This window comes from Panthera tigris, chromosome A1 (assembly GCF_018350195.1).
Source record: "Panthera tigris isolate Pti1 chromosome A1, P.tigris_Pti1_mat1.1, whole genome shotgun sequence".
Taxonomy (NCBI): domain Eukaryota; kingdom Metazoa; phylum Chordata; class Mammalia; order Carnivora; family Felidae; genus Panthera; species Panthera tigris.
The window spans coordinates 14,487,819-14,506,974 of NC_056660.1; the positions used below are offsets into that span (position 1 = coordinate 14,487,819).

The following is a 19,156-nucleotide window of genomic DNA, read 5'->3' on the forward strand; positions in this document are numbered from 1 at the left end:
GGTATATGATTGTACTAAATAATGTTTGGGGACAATGTTGTTTTTCTTCTATTTTTCCCTTAATTTTTATCCAAATTCAGAGAGCAGATTTTTTTTTTCTAAACACCTATAAAAAATAATCATTCAGTGTCTGCGTGGACATTTTATTTTTATGTACGTATGTATGTATGTATTTTTGAGGGGGCGGGAGCAAGGCAGGGGCAGAGAGAGAAGGGCAGAGAATCTGAAGCGGGCTGTGCGATGACAGCGGAGAGCCCGATGTAGGGCTTGAACTCAAGAAACCGTGAGATCATGACCTGAGCCAAAGGCAGAGGCATAGCTGACTGAACCACCCAGGTGCCCCTCTGATTGGACATTTTCAATGACCACAAGCTACGTATAGTAAAGGCTGTTTAATTTGCAAACTGGTGCAATTGTTAGAATTTTTTTTTTTCTTATATCAACCTCAAATCTCTCAGCAATTAATGTCTTCTCTTTAGAGTTCAGTGCTCTCAAGTACAGCACAGAAAAGTTTTTCCATCTTCTGTGTCATTTATTTGACCAGAGCCACCACACTCTACTTTCTCCGTCCCTGCTGTGGGCTAAACTCCAGGCCCCTGTCATGCTGTGCTCAGATTCCTCACCAGAGTGGTAATCGGTATAAGCGAGACAGAGGACTCTTGATGTAGCACTCTTTCGGTGAAAGGAGTCTAGGGGCACTTTTTTAAGGAATCGTATCACACTGAGGCTCACACTGAAGTTATGGTCAATTAACTGCCTTTCACGTGGCCTGGCCAAGTTTTTCCATTGCTGCTTTTCTGTAATGATCATTAAAACAACTCTACCAAGATCACTCAGTCCATTGGGATTTATGTTCCTCTCTTGTCAAATTTCATCTTACTGATTTTGGACCCTCATAGAGCCAAAGATACTTTTGAATCTCAATTCTGTCATTTGCCGTAATACATCTTCATTTCACATCACTAATAGTGCTGACTGGGTGACAGCTAGTGACAGAGTCCTGAGAGGCCCCTGTCTCCTTTCTTCTGGGTCCCGTGACCATTAATCAACACTTCTGGTTTGAGATCATATGACAGTGGACTGACTACAGAATCTACTCGACTGTACTTTTGTCTATGACTTCTACATGCACTCTATCTGTGGCTTGTGTACCTTGTGTACCTTGTTGCCTTGTGTACCATGGACCTCTTTGGGGATTAAGAGTTCTGGGATTAAGGCAGAAGGAAATCCATTCATCTCCTGGGCTTGGGGCTGGCTTAACTGGAAATGAATCCAAGCTGGAACACCCCATCTCTTGGTCATACCTGGTCATCCCTTGGAGGGAACAGGGTATCTTCCTGCTATGTATAATCTATAGAGTGACAATAAGAGTCATGTGCTAGGCATGCCATTTTGATGGGCAGCTAGAAACAGGTACAGACACCTGGACAGAAAGTTTCTAAAGGAAAATTTCTGACCAAGAGAAGCAGATTCTCTGAGAAACTGCTTTCTTCCAGAGAGTACTGGGGAGTTTAGAAGGAAAAAGTTTCTTGAATATAAACTTCTGTATTTCAAGAAAATTACAGTTTATTTCTGGAATAAATAAATAGTGATGCGAGTTATATTTCTGCCAGTAAACACTTTAATTTTCCTAAGGAGGTGGCATCTGCATACACATTTTTAAAAGATCCTCCCGGCTCCTTGGAAGGAAGTCAGGCTGCTACTGAGGACTTTTCCTGCCAAGGGTACAAGCCTGCCATCTAGTGGTGACTCCTGCAAACTGGATGCGGTTGATCTCCGTAAGAGCGTTTTCACGGTTTTGTGTGTTTTTTAAAAAGCAACAAATTCCTTTTAGTTATATATTATCATCACACACACACACACACACACACACACACACACACACACACACACACATACACACACTGGTTCTGCGCATAAGTGCAGTTGGGGAAACACTGCACTTTGTCTCCTCATTCAGTGACATTTAGACTGAAGCCCATGTGAATCTTCCATGTAATGAATGAGGAATGGCCTGGACCTGTCATGTTGGATCTGTCCTCTAGTCTGGGAAGAAGTGTCACTCATTGACTCATTCTTTCATCTCATCCACCCTCTCACTCCACCGGTCACTCGTCAATATGATCATTAAGCTCCAGGCCTGACAAAGAAAAAGAACCATGGAAAATCACTGGCATGATTAACTTGTGACATCAAAAACCAAAGCAAAATGAAACAAAAACCTAGTAACGATACAATAATAAAATTATAGGGTTATTTATATTGGGTCGATTCCCAGTTCTCACCCCAAATGTGGCTGGAAACGTCACTGTACATCAAATCATGTTTTCTCATTAAAAGGCTTTGATAAATACTTAGACTTGAATAGATCAATATAGGTTCTTAAGGCTAAGCTACAACATTTTTATAGAGTTCTGTAAGAATTAAAAATAAAAAATTTGGGGGTGCCTTGGTGGCTCAGTCGGTTAAACGGCCGACTTCGGCTCGGGTCATGATCTCGTGGTCCGTGAGTTCGGGCCCCAGGTCGGGCTCCGTGCTGCCAGCTCAGAGCCTGGAGCCTGTTTCGGATTCTGTGTCTCCCTCTCTCTGACCCTCCCCTGTTCATGCTCTGTCTCTCTCTGTCTCAAAAAAATAAATAAATGTTAAAAAAAATTAAAAAAATTTTTTTGAAAGTTCTATATGTATAATACCATATAAAGTGAAATCTATAGCTGAGTTAGGAATTTAAGAATACTACTTTGCTACTTATAACAATCATTAAACACTTAACTAGCAAAAATCTTGTTAGCAGTCCAACAATTTAGGCTTTTTTGAGGTCCCTTTAATAAAACAGTAATGCAAAGTGTGTTGTGAGGCCTTTTTATTTATTTGGTAAGTTTATTTATTTGGGAGTAAAAAGATGGATTCAAAGTCTTTACATTAAATTTGTCATAGCATTTTTCAAAAATGGCCTATAGCTCTACATGTTGGCAGGAGATGCCAAATCCATGCATGGGTAAATAGTAAAATTTTAAAAGCAATGTCAAAAAAGATGGAAGATGATTTTTACAACATACAATTTATCGTGAAACAGTTTTATTTTTAGGAGTAATTTAATTTTTACTACAAATAAATGGGGAATAAAAATGAAGGAAGCTAATAGTGCCATATTATCTCTTTATCTTCATAAAATCCCCTTAAAGGAGGCTCAAAGGAGTTAAGAAACTTGTTCAAGGTCATAGGACTAGCCAGTCGAATTCCAAGTAAAGCACTTGGTTTTGAACTTTGGTCCATCTGACTATAAATCCTCAGTACGTGAATGTGCCTCCCATGACGATTCTCTCTTATTTCCACAAAAAGGTCAACAGAATGTGACATTAACAGAAGTCCCAAGTTCAGTTAGTGACGTCATCCTAATTTTGTTAAGCTTATTTTATTCTTCTACCTATTTTATACTATAAATAGATTTATCCCTGCAAAACTCACCAAACTTTACTACTTTCTGAGAGTAAGAAATTCCTCTACTAGAGAAGAATTACTTCTGCTTCTATATTAAACCTAGACTGCAAATGACTCCAATGGCATGTGTGTATTTCATATTCTTACATTGGAAAAGAAAGGAAAAAAGAGTGAACTTTTTTTCTTTTTGAGTAATTTAGAAAGTAGAACACTGGAAGGAGCACAGTACTTTCACAGTGTCCTGCAAATTGTAAGTTTAGAGAAAGAACGCTGCTAAGTAATCATTTATGGCATTTACAGAAATAGATAATGCTCTGGTGAGAAGCAAGTGAACGATGCCACACAAAAGCAAACTGCTGAGGGGGGAAGGGAAACGAAACTTTAATTTTCAATCACGGAATTTTCAGGGTTTAGAGAAGTTTTGAAACAAAGGCTCAGTTGTGAGTCTGTTCCCACGAGACCATCCTACATAATTCAGGACACAGGAATAATGAATGCAGACAAGAGAAAATTGCTGCAGTTTACGGAGGCAACTATGCAGAAGAGAATGTTCAGGCTACTGCGGAGATGTGGAATTTGAGGTGCAATTAAGTCAGAACTCCGTCGATTGACCTCAGCTGCCTTCCTTAGCCAGTAGCTACAAGCTTACAAACATAATTGCAATTAACTAACTGCTTGCATATTTATTTCTTGAATGCCGATTTAGCCTACGTGAATGTCACCTCGATGAAGGCCTGTCTCTCTGTCCGCTGGCACAGAGCAAGCACACAATAAATATCCCTAATTCGCAGCTTCACGGGGTCTAGTGGTTAAAAGCTTAGGCTTTGGAGTAGGACAGAGCTAGGTGGAGATCTTGGTTCCTCCACATGTGAGTTATAAATGGCTCTAGGCAGGTCTTTGAACTTCTAGGGACTTAGTTTCCTTACCAGTGAAATGGGACAGTAACAGAACTTACCCCACATGGCTGTTGAGAGGATTGAATGAGAGAATGAGTGAAAAGCGCAGGGCAAGCACACGGGTGGGTCTCCATTACAGCAGATGTCCCCAGCCTTTTTTGTGCGGTGGGAGTTGGGTGGCTCATCTGCTGCTAGACTTGAATGCTCATTCGGGTCATGGGGCGGAGGGTGGGGGGGTGGGGGGTGGGGAGGGAGCGGAGCTTGTTTCAATGAAGATCTGTACCCTGTCACCAGTCACCAGATTCTGATTTGCTAGGGCTACAGGGAGGCTCAGAAATTTGCATTTTTAACAGGCATCTGGGAGTAGTTCAGATGCAGGGAGTCTTTGGACCACCCTCGGAGAAACACTGCTTTATAAAGAGAATCCGCAATTCCCAGATTTCTGAAGAGATGAACAAACTACCAGTAATATATAATACATGACTCTTGGGCCCAGATAATGAAAGTAAAAGAACTAATATCTTGGGGCGGGGGGGGGGAGTAGACAATGAATAGATTTCATTAAAACTCCAGCCTGGAGAGCCAGTAAAATTTATGTTATTCCCATATTCACCAGTGACAGCTCCTTGATGCCCAGTCTCTGTCTCCTCAATTTTTTCCAAAACTGTCCCCTGAACAACTGGACTAGGAAAGGAACCTCACTTGCTTGCATAAAGAATTCTCGGCGTTTCCCCCAGAGATGCTGAGTTCATGTAAAAGCAAACCAAATGGTCATAAAGGAGGGTCAGGACGTCTGTGATTTTAAAAATCAGTCCCTGTTATGATTATTTTTATGCCGAAGGGCTGGTGACTTTAAAACTCATGATTTACTGTCTTAGCTTTTAGATCATATTATCGAAATATAAATTTGGGAGACCAAGGGCTTCCTTTTTTCTTTCCCCAAGTAAAAACTTTTCACATCAAAATGCCGTGGATAAATAATAGACATGTAAATGCTCACGATTATCTTGGCTTAGCCCAGGGTATTAACCACAGCCCTGGAGTTTCCGAGTTCTATTCCCCCAACCCTGTCTCAGGTTTTTATTTGCTATTGATTAGTCAAGTACTCCTAATAGTACATTAACCCTTATAGATAAACTTAAAAGGCTAGTTTCTAGCTAGTTACTGAAGTCCAGCTGGAAACTAGCCCTTAAGGTAGTTTCTTCCTTCTAAAAAAGGAAGAAATTAGGAAAGGAAAGAAGAAAGATTGATATTCACTCATGAGTGCTTGGAACTCAAGACCCCTGAGGTTAGAATCCCTCTTACCAGGAGGTTCTCTGGCTTGATGTCCCGGTGGACAATGTTCAGGCTGTGCAGGTATTTGATGGCGCTGGCCAGGTTGTACAGCATCCCACTGGCGTCTCGCTCAGTGTATTTGTTAGTGGAAGTAATGGCATCAAAGAGGTCTCCTCCCTGAGAAGAGAACGGCAGGTGGAGCAGCACATTAACAGATGGTCCGATGGGGCCGCCTGGAGAGGAAACTGACACGCTAGCAGGGACATGAATGATACTTGCGGAGTCTTTGGGCTCCCAGGGCTTTCCCTGCCACTTTCCTCTCAAAAGCTCGTGGACTCCATGGAGATTTCTCTCCCCAATGGGAAAGCCAGTGGCATCTCTTCCAGGGCTCAAAGAAGCAGGGCAAGGACTCCCTGCCATTCAACACGCAGTCGTTACCACAGCCCCGGCCCCAGTGGAGAGGGGGAGCCAGGTCTCCAGGGCAGCAGCCTTGTGACACACACCTGGGTGCCCCGGTGGCACGTGCTACGTGCCTTGTACCAACTGCCAACAGAAGTTCAAAGTCATAATCCTAAACCTCCTCAAATGAGAAACAGGTAATAGTGCAGACCACACCCTTAACAAAATGTTCTGCTGGCTTGTGAAATTCACACACACACACACACACACACACACACACACACACACACATACATTCAATTCCCTTCAATCTCTAGATTTAGCTCTCTTGGAGTGGGTGTAGTGTTTTCTTTTTCAATAACGTGCTTCTTTGTAAGGAGCAGAGGAAAGGACCAGAAACTGTCATTTGAAAGATGAGAGAGAAAGAGAGGAGGAGGGAGGGGGATGGAAAAATTTCAAGGAAAGTTTTCTAGGACCATTATTCATCGGAACTTTTGTTTCCCTTGTTCCTTGCTAACTTATTGTTATTTGGAGACACAGAATGATTGTAGGCTCCAATTTTAGTTCTATTTATTTGAAGCCCTTTCAGAAATTTGGGTCTATTTTACTAACAACGTTCGCATCATTCTTGCACACAGTGCACCAAACAGCCGAGCACAGGAGCCAACTGTGTTCATCTGTTGCCTCAGGTGGTAAGGGATTGCATTTTTGTTTTTAAATAGCAAAAATAAAACACAGCCCGTGCAGGCTGACAATTTTCGAATGTCACCCTCTGGCGTGGCCTCTGCTCCCCTGTACAGCCTTAACTCAGGGGGCTTCTCCCACGGTCCATTCAGTTCCCAAACTAAACACATACATTTGTGTCAACATGAACACTTTCTCTCAGCCTTCTGTTTCTCTCAAAGGCGAGGCTGCCAGATGTGGGTTTACAGGTTGTCTCCATGCCTCTCCAGGAGGTGGGATTTTCACTGCGGTCTGCATGAACAGCACCCCCATGCAGCCGGATGTGTGCGTGGCTGAGTACAGCAACCCCACAATGACTCCACGGGTGTCCTAGTTATCCAGGTAGGCTCTGGGCATCCTGTATCCCCCCTTCTTCTGCATCCTCAACAAAGCAGTCAGCCAGTCCTTCCCATAAGGCGTGCCACATGCACAGCCTCCCGGGCCACCCACTGCATCTTCCGGGTGAAGGTTTTTGTTGCACTATCCCTGGGGGCTGTCATGTGGCCTCACAACGTGCCCTCTCGCCAGGACGTTCATACAAAACATCCGGCAAAATGACTGTTGCCTTCCCACGTGGAATGGTGGCATTTTCTTCTCCCTTCAGGAAGTCAGCATTCCTTTCCCCCATGGCTCTCCATGCTCAGTTGCCCTGCTTCATGCCAACCTGTTTCATCTCATCTCCTGCCACTAGCTGGACCAATCAGTCACCTTTATGCTCCAGCCAGGATATTCTTCCCAGATCATTAAAACATGCCCCGATCACCCTGCATTCCAGACCTGTCCTTAGAGCCCCCTTCCTAGAGTGTCCTTTTTTTTTTTTTTTTTTTTTTTTTTTAAAGAGGAAGAGAGAGAATGCATGCCAGAGGGGCAGAGAGAGGCAGAGAGAAAGAATTTTAGGCAGCCTCCACGCCCAGCTCAAAGCCCGACTTGGGCTCCATCCCACAACCCTGGGATCATGACCTGAGCTGAAATCAAGAGTCGGACGTTTAAGAGACTGAGCCACCTAGGCGCCCCCCTGGAATGTCGCTTCTAGTCCCTTTGTCTTTCTAACTCCTGCTGATCAATGAGGGCCTGGCTGCAGGGTCACCTCCCCCCACAAGGCCTGTCTTCCTCGGAACACATACACAGTTCCCATGTGCACACATCTGTAGGCAGAAGTCTAAAGGCCTATTCTTATTAATTATGGAATTTCACTCATAATAACTGTTACTTTACTGTTTTCCAGAATATAAGCCTTGTCTATCCTATAGCTGCAGGCACTCTGGCATACCACTGGACATTTAGGGTTTGAGAGGCATAGCCCTAGCTAGATGTCTCAGGGGGCAAATGTTGTGGGAGCCTTTCAAGTCAAGCCTGGGGTTGGCCTTCACTTCCTGGGATACTTCCAGACCTGGTCTCACAGCAATTCGGGGTCAGCCTAAATTTAAGGGTATGATTTGGTGATACAATTGAGAAGTCCCGATGCTGGACTATGCAGACACTCTCAGGCCTTGTTAGGCTAGCTTGGTCCCCCAGAGGAAATTCGCAAAAGGCTGTTAAGTGAAGTGAGGACCTCCCAGTGGTACTTAGCTATTGTCGCCTGACTAAGCAAATGAGTGACAATCACACTAGGCTTTCCCACAAAATGTGTTCCGAACTCTTAAGCCTTTGCCTCTTTCATTTCTCAGCTTGAAGTTTAAGTTGGTCTTAACTCTGCAAAAATCAGCCAGTAAATGGGGGATAATCAATCTTTAACAGCACACACAAGGGCAAGAGGAATGATTTAAATTTATTGCTCTAAAAATTAAAGTCATGGGGCGCCTGGGTGGCTTAGTTGGTTGAGCGTCCGACTTTGGCTCAGGTCATGATCTTGTGGTTTGTGAGTTCGAGCCCCGCGTGGGGCTCTATGCTGACAGCTCAGAGCCTGGAGCCTGCTTCGGATTCTGCGTCTCCCTCTCTCTCTGCCCCTCCCCCGCTTGTGCACTGTCTCTCTCTGTTTCTCAAAAATGAATAAATGTAAAAAAAATTTTTTTTTCTTTTTAATTAAAGTCACTGTAAAAATATTACCCTTGGTGCTAGATAAAGTATATTTTATAATATTGGTAATTACCAAACTTTATATGGCAATAAAGCACCAATATGAAAATCTTCTGAATAACTGAAATCAGCCTTTCTTTGTTGAAAGAACAGTTTACCATTTTTTATCTCCCTCAGCTTCAAATGTGACAATAACCTATATCACTATAAACAAATAAGTCCCACCTCTCTGAAGGAACAAATCCTAACATGAGGAAGGAAAAAGGAGGCTTCACCTGTAGAGATAAATAGCCACTAAGAAAAAAAAAAAGCCAACGGCTCTAAAGTAAAGCAACTCTGAATAATAGAAGTTTAAAGGCTCTTCGAATGAATATTTTTTCTATATAGTAACAGATTAGTTTATCACATGCTGTCTTTGTCTTAAATCTTTACCCAAGGAAACACCACCTTCCACAGTATTGATTCCTGCCACCAGCTGGGGTGTGGGATTCCAAACAGGGTTCCTGGAGCCCAAGGCTCTCACTGATGGGTGTGCACCGTTGATGCAGAGGGTGGTGTGACCAGTTTACGACATTTTACAAGTGAAGTAGAAATGGGTCACACCTTCAGTTAGAGCAACAAAATAGAAAAGTGAAAACTATCACTCCATGCAAACTAAACATTAAATTTATAAAAACGTTTAGTTACTGAAAATGTTAAATATGGAAGTAGAGGCAAGAGATGAGTCACCTTTCACGTAGATTCAGCCGTTATTAACATATGGCCACTTCCATATTCTATGATTAATAAAACACAAATGTAATCTTATGTGACAGGACAAGGTTGTAACATTTACTGAAAGGCAGCAGAATATTCACATGATTGTTAAGACTGTGCTGTTTCTCTGTTAGGTTGGTGACTAAAAGTTTAAAGCCTTTCTTAAATATAAGAATGGTTGGGACATTTGCATGCCGTTCATGAAAATGTGAACGATTTCCACTAAAATGGTAACAACAATGATCGTAATGGTATCTAACACTTTCTGTGTGTTAGCAAGTGCATGATAGAAGCCATCCCTCTTGTTTTCACCATAACACTCCTGGTAGGTGCTATTATTCTTCTCATTTTACATATGAGGAAACTGAGGTGCAGAAAGGTATACCCAAGGTCAGAAAGCTGTTGTAGGTCAAGGCTGAGACTTGAACTCTTGCAGTAAAATTCTAGTATTAATACTCTTCACTATTATGCCAATGCATAGAAATGAGAGACTAAACACTGATGGAAGGGAATAAAGGAGAGAGCGCTATCTATCATACAGAAAAGCCTGGTGCCTCGTGTAAGTTTATTCTTTTTCTAAGATACACACCTTTACTAGTTCCATGACAAGATATAGTTCTGTTGGCACATCCATCTCTTCGATCAGAAGAACAATATTGGGATGCTTCACTCTTCTTAAAATAGATACCTCATTCTGGATCATGTGCTCCTGTTCGAGGGAAAAGTTACCTTAATCAATATACACGTCAAAACATATGAGGAGCTAACTCACATGAGTAAAGCTATACTATTTGAGGATCAAAGGAGATATATTTTGGTAAAATATGATGAATGTATCTTAGATCCTGATATTCGGATAGCCTACAATCACCACAAGCTGTTAAAGGTCCTCAGATGATGCTCGTAAATTTAGAACCTATCAGGATAACTCTAACTGCATATAGAAGGATGGAATGAAACTTAAATCACAACGGTAAATGAAGCAAGTAAACAAACAATGATAAGCGACAGAAATAGCATACAGTCATTCCAATTAACTTTTATCCCAAGAATATCTATAAAGTTATATTCCAATAAATACATAACATTCTATTCCACCCAAATGAAACCCCTAGGGTGAACTTATCTTTGGGAACTGATCTTTGTGTTTCTACCCCCCACAACAATGTATTTTCACAATAATAAACCTTATACATACTTTGCCTCGACATTTGCTTTTCTTGATAATTTTCAGAGCATATTCCCTAGCAGTTGACCTGCAAAGAGAAAATATTTGTAAAAAATAAATTTAGTCTCAAATCTATTGAGTCATTTTGGTAAGGATTAATTTCTTACCCCATAGATCTTGCATCAAATAGATGTAAATACTTTATAAAAAGAAAACACCTCTTTTTTTCCTTTTTTCAAAGAAATATGTATATCTTAAGGGGCTGACCAAGTGTGCGGACAACCAGCATGATAGCATAGAAACATCTTGAGCTGTTAATGTTACCAGATTGTAATCATGTTCCCACCATTATTGCTATTGCCAAGCGTAACTCTTCCTGCTGGGTTGCCCAGCCCTGCCCTGCCCTCTGAAGTGGTGTGGTCAGGACATAAAGCAGACGTGAGTTTCTGCCCTTCTACCCAATCTCTCTTGAGGTTCTGTCTCCACGAAGTGTGGCCGTGACCGTTTTCTGAATGGCTCTCACAGTCTTACTGAAATCTCTCAGTACACAGCTCACACTCTTTAGACTCTGGTTCAGTGTGCAAGTCTACGAGTTCTGTTGGAGAAAGCACGGATGATGTGTGCAAGGTGTACAGAAAGGGATATGCCCATCATCTGAGCTTCTTGTGACTTCTTGGGCCTTCCGTGGCGGTGTCATATCACAGAAATAAGACACAGGCGACAATTAGTTCATCTCCCAAAGCCACAAGGCAGCATCAAAATCAGGACTCTTGAGGTCTTGAGGACTCTGCTTCACACACAGCCCAGCCAACACTGCCCTCCCCACCATGATGGGTGTGGGAGGGAGGGTTTAGTCACCCAGCTACCTTTAAATAGCTTCCTAAGTGGTGTTAGCATTTCTAAGATGCTGTAGTGCCAAAAACGACCGACCGCTCTATTGTCCAAGGACACGACGTATACTTAATAAGCATAAGAAACCACTATTTTACAAGCATTGCCATTTCATTTCTGGTGGGAAACCGAGACAGCTTAGCTCCTTCCCTAGAGATGACAGCCAACTTTAGGGATCCAAATGAAATACAGTGGGAGTGGGGCTGATTAAGAACAAAAGTTTAAAATAGGGCTTTAGAACCTTCAGGACAGAGAATCTAACAAGGATTTCCTACTTATGTGCTTAGAGCTAGAGTGACCTGCCGATAAATGAAAGAGGCCAGATATTAGCCGTGTGTCTCAGGGGCATGACATGGATGGTGTCATCTCCTAAAACTGCTTCTCCCAGGATACTTCCAGGTCCCTGCCTGGATAAGTAGGAAAGTGAAATTACACATGTTCAAGGGGACTCCTCACATTATGAAGGGATCACCGGGTCCCTTTAAGTGGCCTCTTCTTTAGAGGCTTCCGAAGGGTTTGTTCGCAAATGTGAAAACCCTCAATCAAGAGGAAAACTAAAAGCTGAAGTGCTTCTAGATTCTGCTTTTCACGAATCACTAAAAAAGCTATAATAAAACAAATCTGAGCTTCGAATCCATGAGCAATTTCCTATCTGGTTTAAAACGTTTCATTCGAGGACAGAGAAATCTGGACTATGAGGCTGACTGCTGTGATAAAAGCCAGTAGTCCCAGGGAGGGCCAGCGAGCTGGAATGGAGGTCACGTTTCATTCTGTGCCTCCATAAAGGGGTGGATGACAGGACAGTGTTGGTGAGAAGAGAGGGGGACTTTTTAGTTTTTTCATTCCCTGTGTTTGCCATTTGATCCTCTGTTTCCCTGCAATGAGTAAGATTTCAGGATGCAAAGCAAAGGGCTGGTGTAGGACCAGGAAGGCTGAATCCTCTCTACAGAGGGACAAGGAACAGAATCTCCAAGGAGCAAGTGGGTTTATTGGCTCCCAGGACACCAAGCAAATCAAGTTATGTACTGAGCCTAGGGCTGAAAGGAAAATGCAAGCAAGCCTGGGTTGCTGTGGCCCCAGGGCTTAGAAGGAAAAGGGACTTTATGAGTTCAGTACCCAGAACCTTACATAATATGACTCAACACTCAGTTAGATTTACCCACTGAAATTAACACTGCAAGTTTTCTTTCTTGATTCCTTGAGGACAGAACTATAAAGTCATAGTAAAATCCTTAATTATTGGAAGTATATGTTTATAGGAAAGCAGCTGAGTCTGGAAAATTAGCCTGAAAACAGGTGTTAGTACTAAATGTATACCATAAGAATAAAAATTTAACTGCTTGCTTTAAGTTGGTAAATGAAAACACTTGGCAAGAAATAAAACCTTAAATCAAGTATTTGTCTTCCTGCATACCCTAACACAGAGGACCTCTGTGCCCCTGTAATTACGCAGCAAGAGTTACAGGCATGGTTTTTTGGGGGGTGCCTGGGTGGCTCAGTCGGTTGGGCGTCCGACTTTGGCTCAGGTCATGATCTCACGGTTGATGCGTTCGAGCCCTGCATCAGGCTCTGTGCTGACAGCTCGGTGCCTGGAGCCTGCTTCAGATTCTGTGTCTCCCTCTCTCTCAAAAATAAATAACCATTAAAAATTAAAAAAAAAAAAAAAACACGCATGGTTCTTTGGTAGTTACAGAGGTGAGTAAAACTTGGTCCCTGTCCCCAAGGACAGGAGTCTACAGTTTGTTATAGTGAGGGCACTAGACACAGGGATTGCTGGTGAAACTATCAGCCATTTGCTTGTTTCTGAAATTACATTCTTGACCTTGCACAGAATCATGGAGCCCTTGAATGTCACAGCAAAGGCAGCAGCAGCTGGACAGATTTTGTTTGCTTCCTCGTATACAGGAACCGAATTTGTAAGGTCTCTTCCTGTTAGGTTTGACCCAAGGTCAGAAACTGAACTACTAAGAGAGAAATTTCCAAATTTTACAAACTTGAACTAAGTCTAATTTTTAATATTCGTGCTAAAAAACAATGGTTTGGAGAAAGCTGTCCTGTTTAGACTTTGTGACTGTCAACCCAAGGCCAGCCTGCTCCCCCCCACTCTCCCCAAGGCAGCAGAATGCTTAGTGGTTGGGGTGTCTTGGACTACTGTGCTTTTTTTTGTGGCTCTTATGGGGGATTTGCTAGGTTTTCAGGGTACTAAAAAAGATTACGTGGAAAAGGAAAAACAGCTTCCCAGGTATTCCTACCATAGCATTTGATGAATTTCATGGCTGTCCTTTGATCATGGGTCATGTTCTCAAGCAGAGGGACCGAGGTCTCGTCTCTCTCTATAGACCCAGATGTGTCCACTGTAGGCCTGAGTTAGCAGGGGCTCCAAGCATGTTGGGTGAGGTGCAGAGATTCCAGAGCATGGTGGCATTTAGGACCCCCCCCAACAAAGAGGGGTTCGTAAACAGCACCCTTTGTTTACCTCATAATCATAATAAAGCCCATCTCAGCCTCCTCCTAATGGGGTAATTGTGGAGAGCCCAGTCTCACATCTCTGGAGTAGAGTTTTATTTTGAATTTGAGCGCGAGCCCCAATGGCTATTGGGTGCCAAGCATCCTTGGGAAGAAAAGAAGGAAGCACGCTGCCAGCTAGCTGAAAAATAGCTAAGCTTCTCCATTCTGACTCATCCTCCAAATTGCACTTCAGAAGGAAATACCTTCAAACTACAGTTACAAGGTTTTGGAGCTTCTTGAGAATTCTGAAGACTTTCTAGGTAGATGCAACCCATTATTTGTGACACTGAAGCCTCGGCATGTTCAGATGGGTTCGAGCCCACCTACACTCACTGCTGAAGCCATTGGTTTCACTTCCTCAGGTTTATAGGGGAAGCAGGGAGAGAGGGAATCATGGGCAGCTCGAATCTTAATACAATTCTGATGCCTATATTGCTAAAAATGCAAGCAGTGCAGGTAGACAGGAGGGCCAAAACCTATCTGAGACACTGTCACTGGTCATAACTGCACCACATGTATGCTGATTAGTGCATGAAGAGCCAGGAAAGCCAAAGATGAAGGTCACCTCATTGAGAGCCCACTACTCGTGCTCTGACTTCTCTATAGTGCTTTTCAGCTTTCTGAGTTTTCTTTGGGGCCTCAAGTGCTCTATGAAACAGCTTCAGAATAGAACACGTCTCAGTTCACCAACTTCCTTTAGCACGTCCTAGGGGCTCCCGAGGCCACTGGAGAAACTGTTGCTGGGGAGGAGAAAGAAATCTAGGCGGGCCTGGCAGTTACTACCAAAGGATATGCTGGCTCGCGACCATGGAACAAAAAGCCTACAGAACACTGTTATTGTATCCATTGTTATAGGAAAACCTTCCCTGTGACAGCATATTATTAACAGAGGAGGGACATACTTGCTCTTGTTAGTACTCATGCATCCTTCAAAATATGGCAGAATGTACCCGCAAGCAATGTGTGCCATTCACAACGTTCTTAGCTTGCTTTTATTTTCTTGGACCTCTGGAAAATATTAAAAGAATGTTTCGTGATGCCTCCAGGGAGAGAGGGCACATGCCATATGTCCTCATTCAGCAGGAGCAGAATATTAACACTTTTTGGAGCGATCTGGTGTTTAGACTCTGAAGGTTCGTACGAAGAGACCCAAGCTGTGAACTCATGCAAAATGAACACAAGCCAAACTAGAGAGAAAGAAATTAATTCTGGATGGAACCCTGATAAATTCCTACTGTGGGAAGACCAGTAATGTTGGACTAAGACGCCATCATGCTCCCTGTGCTAGCTAGAAGACACAGCACATGGCTGCCACACCAGACTCAACAGATGATGAACTCTGGCAGATACCCCACATACAAAGGGCAATCTGCTAAAAATGGGAATTTCTGCTACAGTGGAAAAAAAGTTAAAAAATAGTTGAATTGACTATCAGTAGAGGTATAAATGAAATATAAACGTATATAAACACACCCACACTTCCATCCATTGCCTTAAGAATGGCTTCCTTGATTTAATTTTGGACTTCTTTCTATAGGAACAGATAGGGCATGTGTGACTTTAGATCAGATAAGCTGCATTCTCATGACGGACTCTTGGAGGCAGCAGAGCGGTCAAAGCATGGGTTCTGGAGCTGGGCTCGGACCCATGCCTTACTAAGTACTTCCTCGTTGAGCGATTTTGGGCATTTCACTTCTCTAGGTGTTCTTTGTATGCTATAAACGGAGACAATACCGATATGATGGGATTATCATGGCAATTACATGAAATATGATTAGGGCTTTGTGCATAGTGTGTGCGCAGCAAACAGTGGCTGTTCCTGTTTGTGAAGGTGTGAAGCCTAGGAAAGCAATGGAGAATTTTCTATATTTGGTGGTGATGCAATAAATGGTCACACTGTGTGGTGGCAGTGGGGTGATGAGGGGAAGGCAGAGGAAAAGTTTGCCTAGCAGTAACTACTAAGGGGTTTTCCATACTGCCGATTCCTCACGCCCCTCTCTTACAAACAGTGGCTGCTACAGCAGTTTGCTAGCACTGGGAATACCCTAGCCCACCTGGTATGCTGGGGTGGAGCAAAGTTTGAGATTTAGTGCACAAGGGTATCTTGACGAGGGCTCTGTCACCTTAGTCAGGGAAGCGTCTCCCTAACAGCCGCAAAGGAAGCAAAGGTTCCTTTGCAAAGGCTGGGGAGCAAATCGGTGGACGCTGGCCAAACTAAGGACCCCTGTGGTGTCCGAGGCCCTGTGCAGACCTCCAGCTCTAAAGTAGCATGAAACTGTGCTTCTAAATCAGAGCCCCGGAGAAGAACAAGCTGGGGATCTTGCCAGGCTAAAGCTCCCAGTCCGAGGCATCCTCCCTGAGTGGTAGGGCAGAGTGAAGGAGCGTTGTCTCACACAGCGCTGACCCGCAGACGCCCAGCCTCACTCAGGGCAGAGAAAAGTGGCAAAGGAAGCGCACACACCCCAGGCTGGTCCCCAGGGAGCCAGCGGGGTACACCCACCCCCCTCAAGGAACGAGGCAGGTTCCCCCTGACTTTTCAAAACTCTGCTCACCAGCTCTGAGAAGATGCTTCTGGCTCACCAGGTCCCTGTGAAGCAAGAATCTGCTCAAGAAAGGAATTCCAATTCGAACACCCGGCTTAGAGTTTGAGGCCACTTTAATCTGGGTCGTGACTTTATTAGTTGTCACTTCATCTAGGAGCCACCAGCCACTGTCCTTGATTAGGTACCAAGGTCTCAGGCATACACCTTTTACTCCAAACCCCTCGCCTTTGGCCCACAAGAGTACCGATGTCTTTCATTTTAAGATATTTTAATGCACTAAACACTATTTTTGTTGGCATCAGTACAGATGTGTTTTAAAGCAAGGTTATTATATTTAATTTGATGATATATCATGTTAGAATTCACTGTATACAAAAACGTTCTGACCTCTACAAAATGGCTCCAGAAAGTGCAGAAAAAACTGCTCAATATGTTGGGTTTTTTTTTTTTACCAAAATAAAAGGACTCACCTGAAAGATCTGGCAAAGTTTTGCTGAGTACATTAAAAAAGAAAAATCAAAGTCCTTAATTTATAGATTGTCCCAGAAATCACTACATTTTTCAAATCTGTTGTTAGATGGACTTTTCTTTCTTTAAATTTTTTTTTTTGTTACATCTGGAGTTGAGACATTAACCTGTTCCATATGTGCCACAGACTGCAAATAAAGACACAATCTTGGAAAACATAATGCCAAATGTCTCCTTTAAAGTTCGATGCAAATGAGATCCTTCTCACCTTTCTACACATTCCTTGACAACGGCAAAATTTCCATCCCCTATTGTTCTTCCGACTTTATATCGTTCTGTTATTGTGGCTGGAATCTGGAAGCCTTCCTCCAACACTTCTGAAAGAATCATTAGTACATTTTTATCGGCAGAAAAGGGAACACAGATGTTGCACCAGAGAGACATTTAGAAGTATCATCGGATAGACTGGAACCGATTCAGAATCAATATGTCACTTTCCGTACAGTGAGGCAAGCCCCGCTGCTGACACTCCATACTCAACAGTGTTTTACTAAGACGAATGATAAACTAAAAGGAAACGTAGAACGTATGGGGTCCATTCCCACCGATGGAAGAGGGACAGTGGGGATTCTGAGGAGGAAGTTCGGCTCTGTGGGTTTCATGCCAATGTGATCAATAGTGTTTACGGAACACCCCCTGTCTACAGAGAAATGACATTCCTAGGGATGGCTCAGTAGGAAAATGGAGTTTATAGGGGGCGCCGGGCTGCCTGACAGGGTACAAGAATGAAGCATGCCTGCTGTTTGGACACTTAGCTTTACTACATCCTGAAGTGGAGATCTCCGTAAAATTCCTTATGAACTAAGCCCGGAGTGTCACCCCTCCCCAGTATCAATGACCAGATTTTAGACAAATGTTCTCACCAGCAACCTGCATAGCAGATGTTGAGTTAAAATTGCAATATTTATTATGTCTGTGAACAGAACAGTTTTGTAGTTTCAATTATGTTAGTGCCACTAACACAACACATTTTCCCCCTTAAAATGCATTTTGAAACATTTTACAAATGCCTAATAATGCTTTAAATATCTGAGGCCATAAAACTAAATAAGGCACACTTAGGTCACATAAATATATTGGATAACCTTTACCATCTTAGGGGTGTAAAAAGCCTTTTATTGCTGGGCTCTAAAATTTACATGCTTTAAAGGTATAAATCCTAGCTCTGCCTCAGGCAAACCGAATACAAAATGTGATGGAAGGCCTAGTGTGTTTTCTAAATGTGCTCCTATTCTGACCTTTAATCATAAACTGAGACTAAACATTTCTTCTCGCAATAAAATTAAAACCTCAGGCGGTGCCTCGACTTTCTGGGTGATTTTTGTATTCTCTGTTAGTCCTCATCATTGGGGGACAACAAATGGAAACTCACAATTATCACACATGTGCGTTAGGACCCTTATTCTGGTTCTGTGACCATGCTCCATCTGTACCACTCTGGATTCTAGGGTGGATGGAATTTCTGGAAAGGGTTGTACAAAGTAGGACATTTGCTGCTGCTATTTTTACCCCTGGCATTTATTTGTGCAGCCTCTTTACCTCTTTATGGGTGACATTTTAGTCTTTACCCACCGGAAGCTATCACAGTGGTCTCCAGAATAAAGTGAGAGCTGAAGCCAATTAACACCCCTTCCCTAATCCCCACCATCTCACACCCAAAGAAGCCAATAATTTTGCCTCTGTTTGAAAGACTTAGCCTGGGGATTTTTGTCTACTCCATGGGAATTAGAGGAGATGGCTGGAGAAGTTTCAAATCCACTGCAAAGCACCCGAATTTATAAAACATCTCTCAGATGACACGGTCTTAAGGCTCTTTACTACATGGATAATAAAAATAGCCATGCTTGGCTGTCAGAAGCAAGTCTGACTCCAGATGGGAAACGGAAGGAGGTACTTCATCCGTCCTTCCAGTGGATGCATCACTGAGGCACCCATCTGGAGCGCACGGCTTGGGATTTTTTTTTTTTTCCTATTGATAAAAATGTATCTTTTAGGCTTTTGGCTAAGAAGTCTTT

At 42.9% G+C, this 19,156-nt stretch overlaps 1 protein-coding gene across 3 annotated transcripts in view; it reads right to left on the reverse strand.

Moving 5' to 3' along the window:
* The window catches only part of DCLK1 (doublecortin like kinase 1), a 334,659-nt gene that overhangs the window by 41,456 nt on the left and 274,047 nt on the right, over nucleotides 1-19,156 (reverse strand). For all 3 annotated transcript variants that reach the window (XM_007097655.3, XM_007097657.3, XM_015544530.2), the window contains 4 exons: nucleotides 17,350-17,458; nucleotides 10,702-10,759; nucleotides 10,093-10,212; nucleotides 5,640-5,786 (listed from right to left, as the gene is read on the reverse strand). In XM_007097655.3, the coding sequence (XP_007097717.1) occupies nucleotides 5,640-5,786; nucleotides 10,093-10,212; nucleotides 10,702-10,759; nucleotides 17,350-17,458 (434 nt within the window). The remainder of the gene's footprint in view (nucleotides 1-5,639; nucleotides 5,787-10,092; nucleotides 10,213-10,701; nucleotides 10,760-17,349; nucleotides 17,459-19,156) is intronic.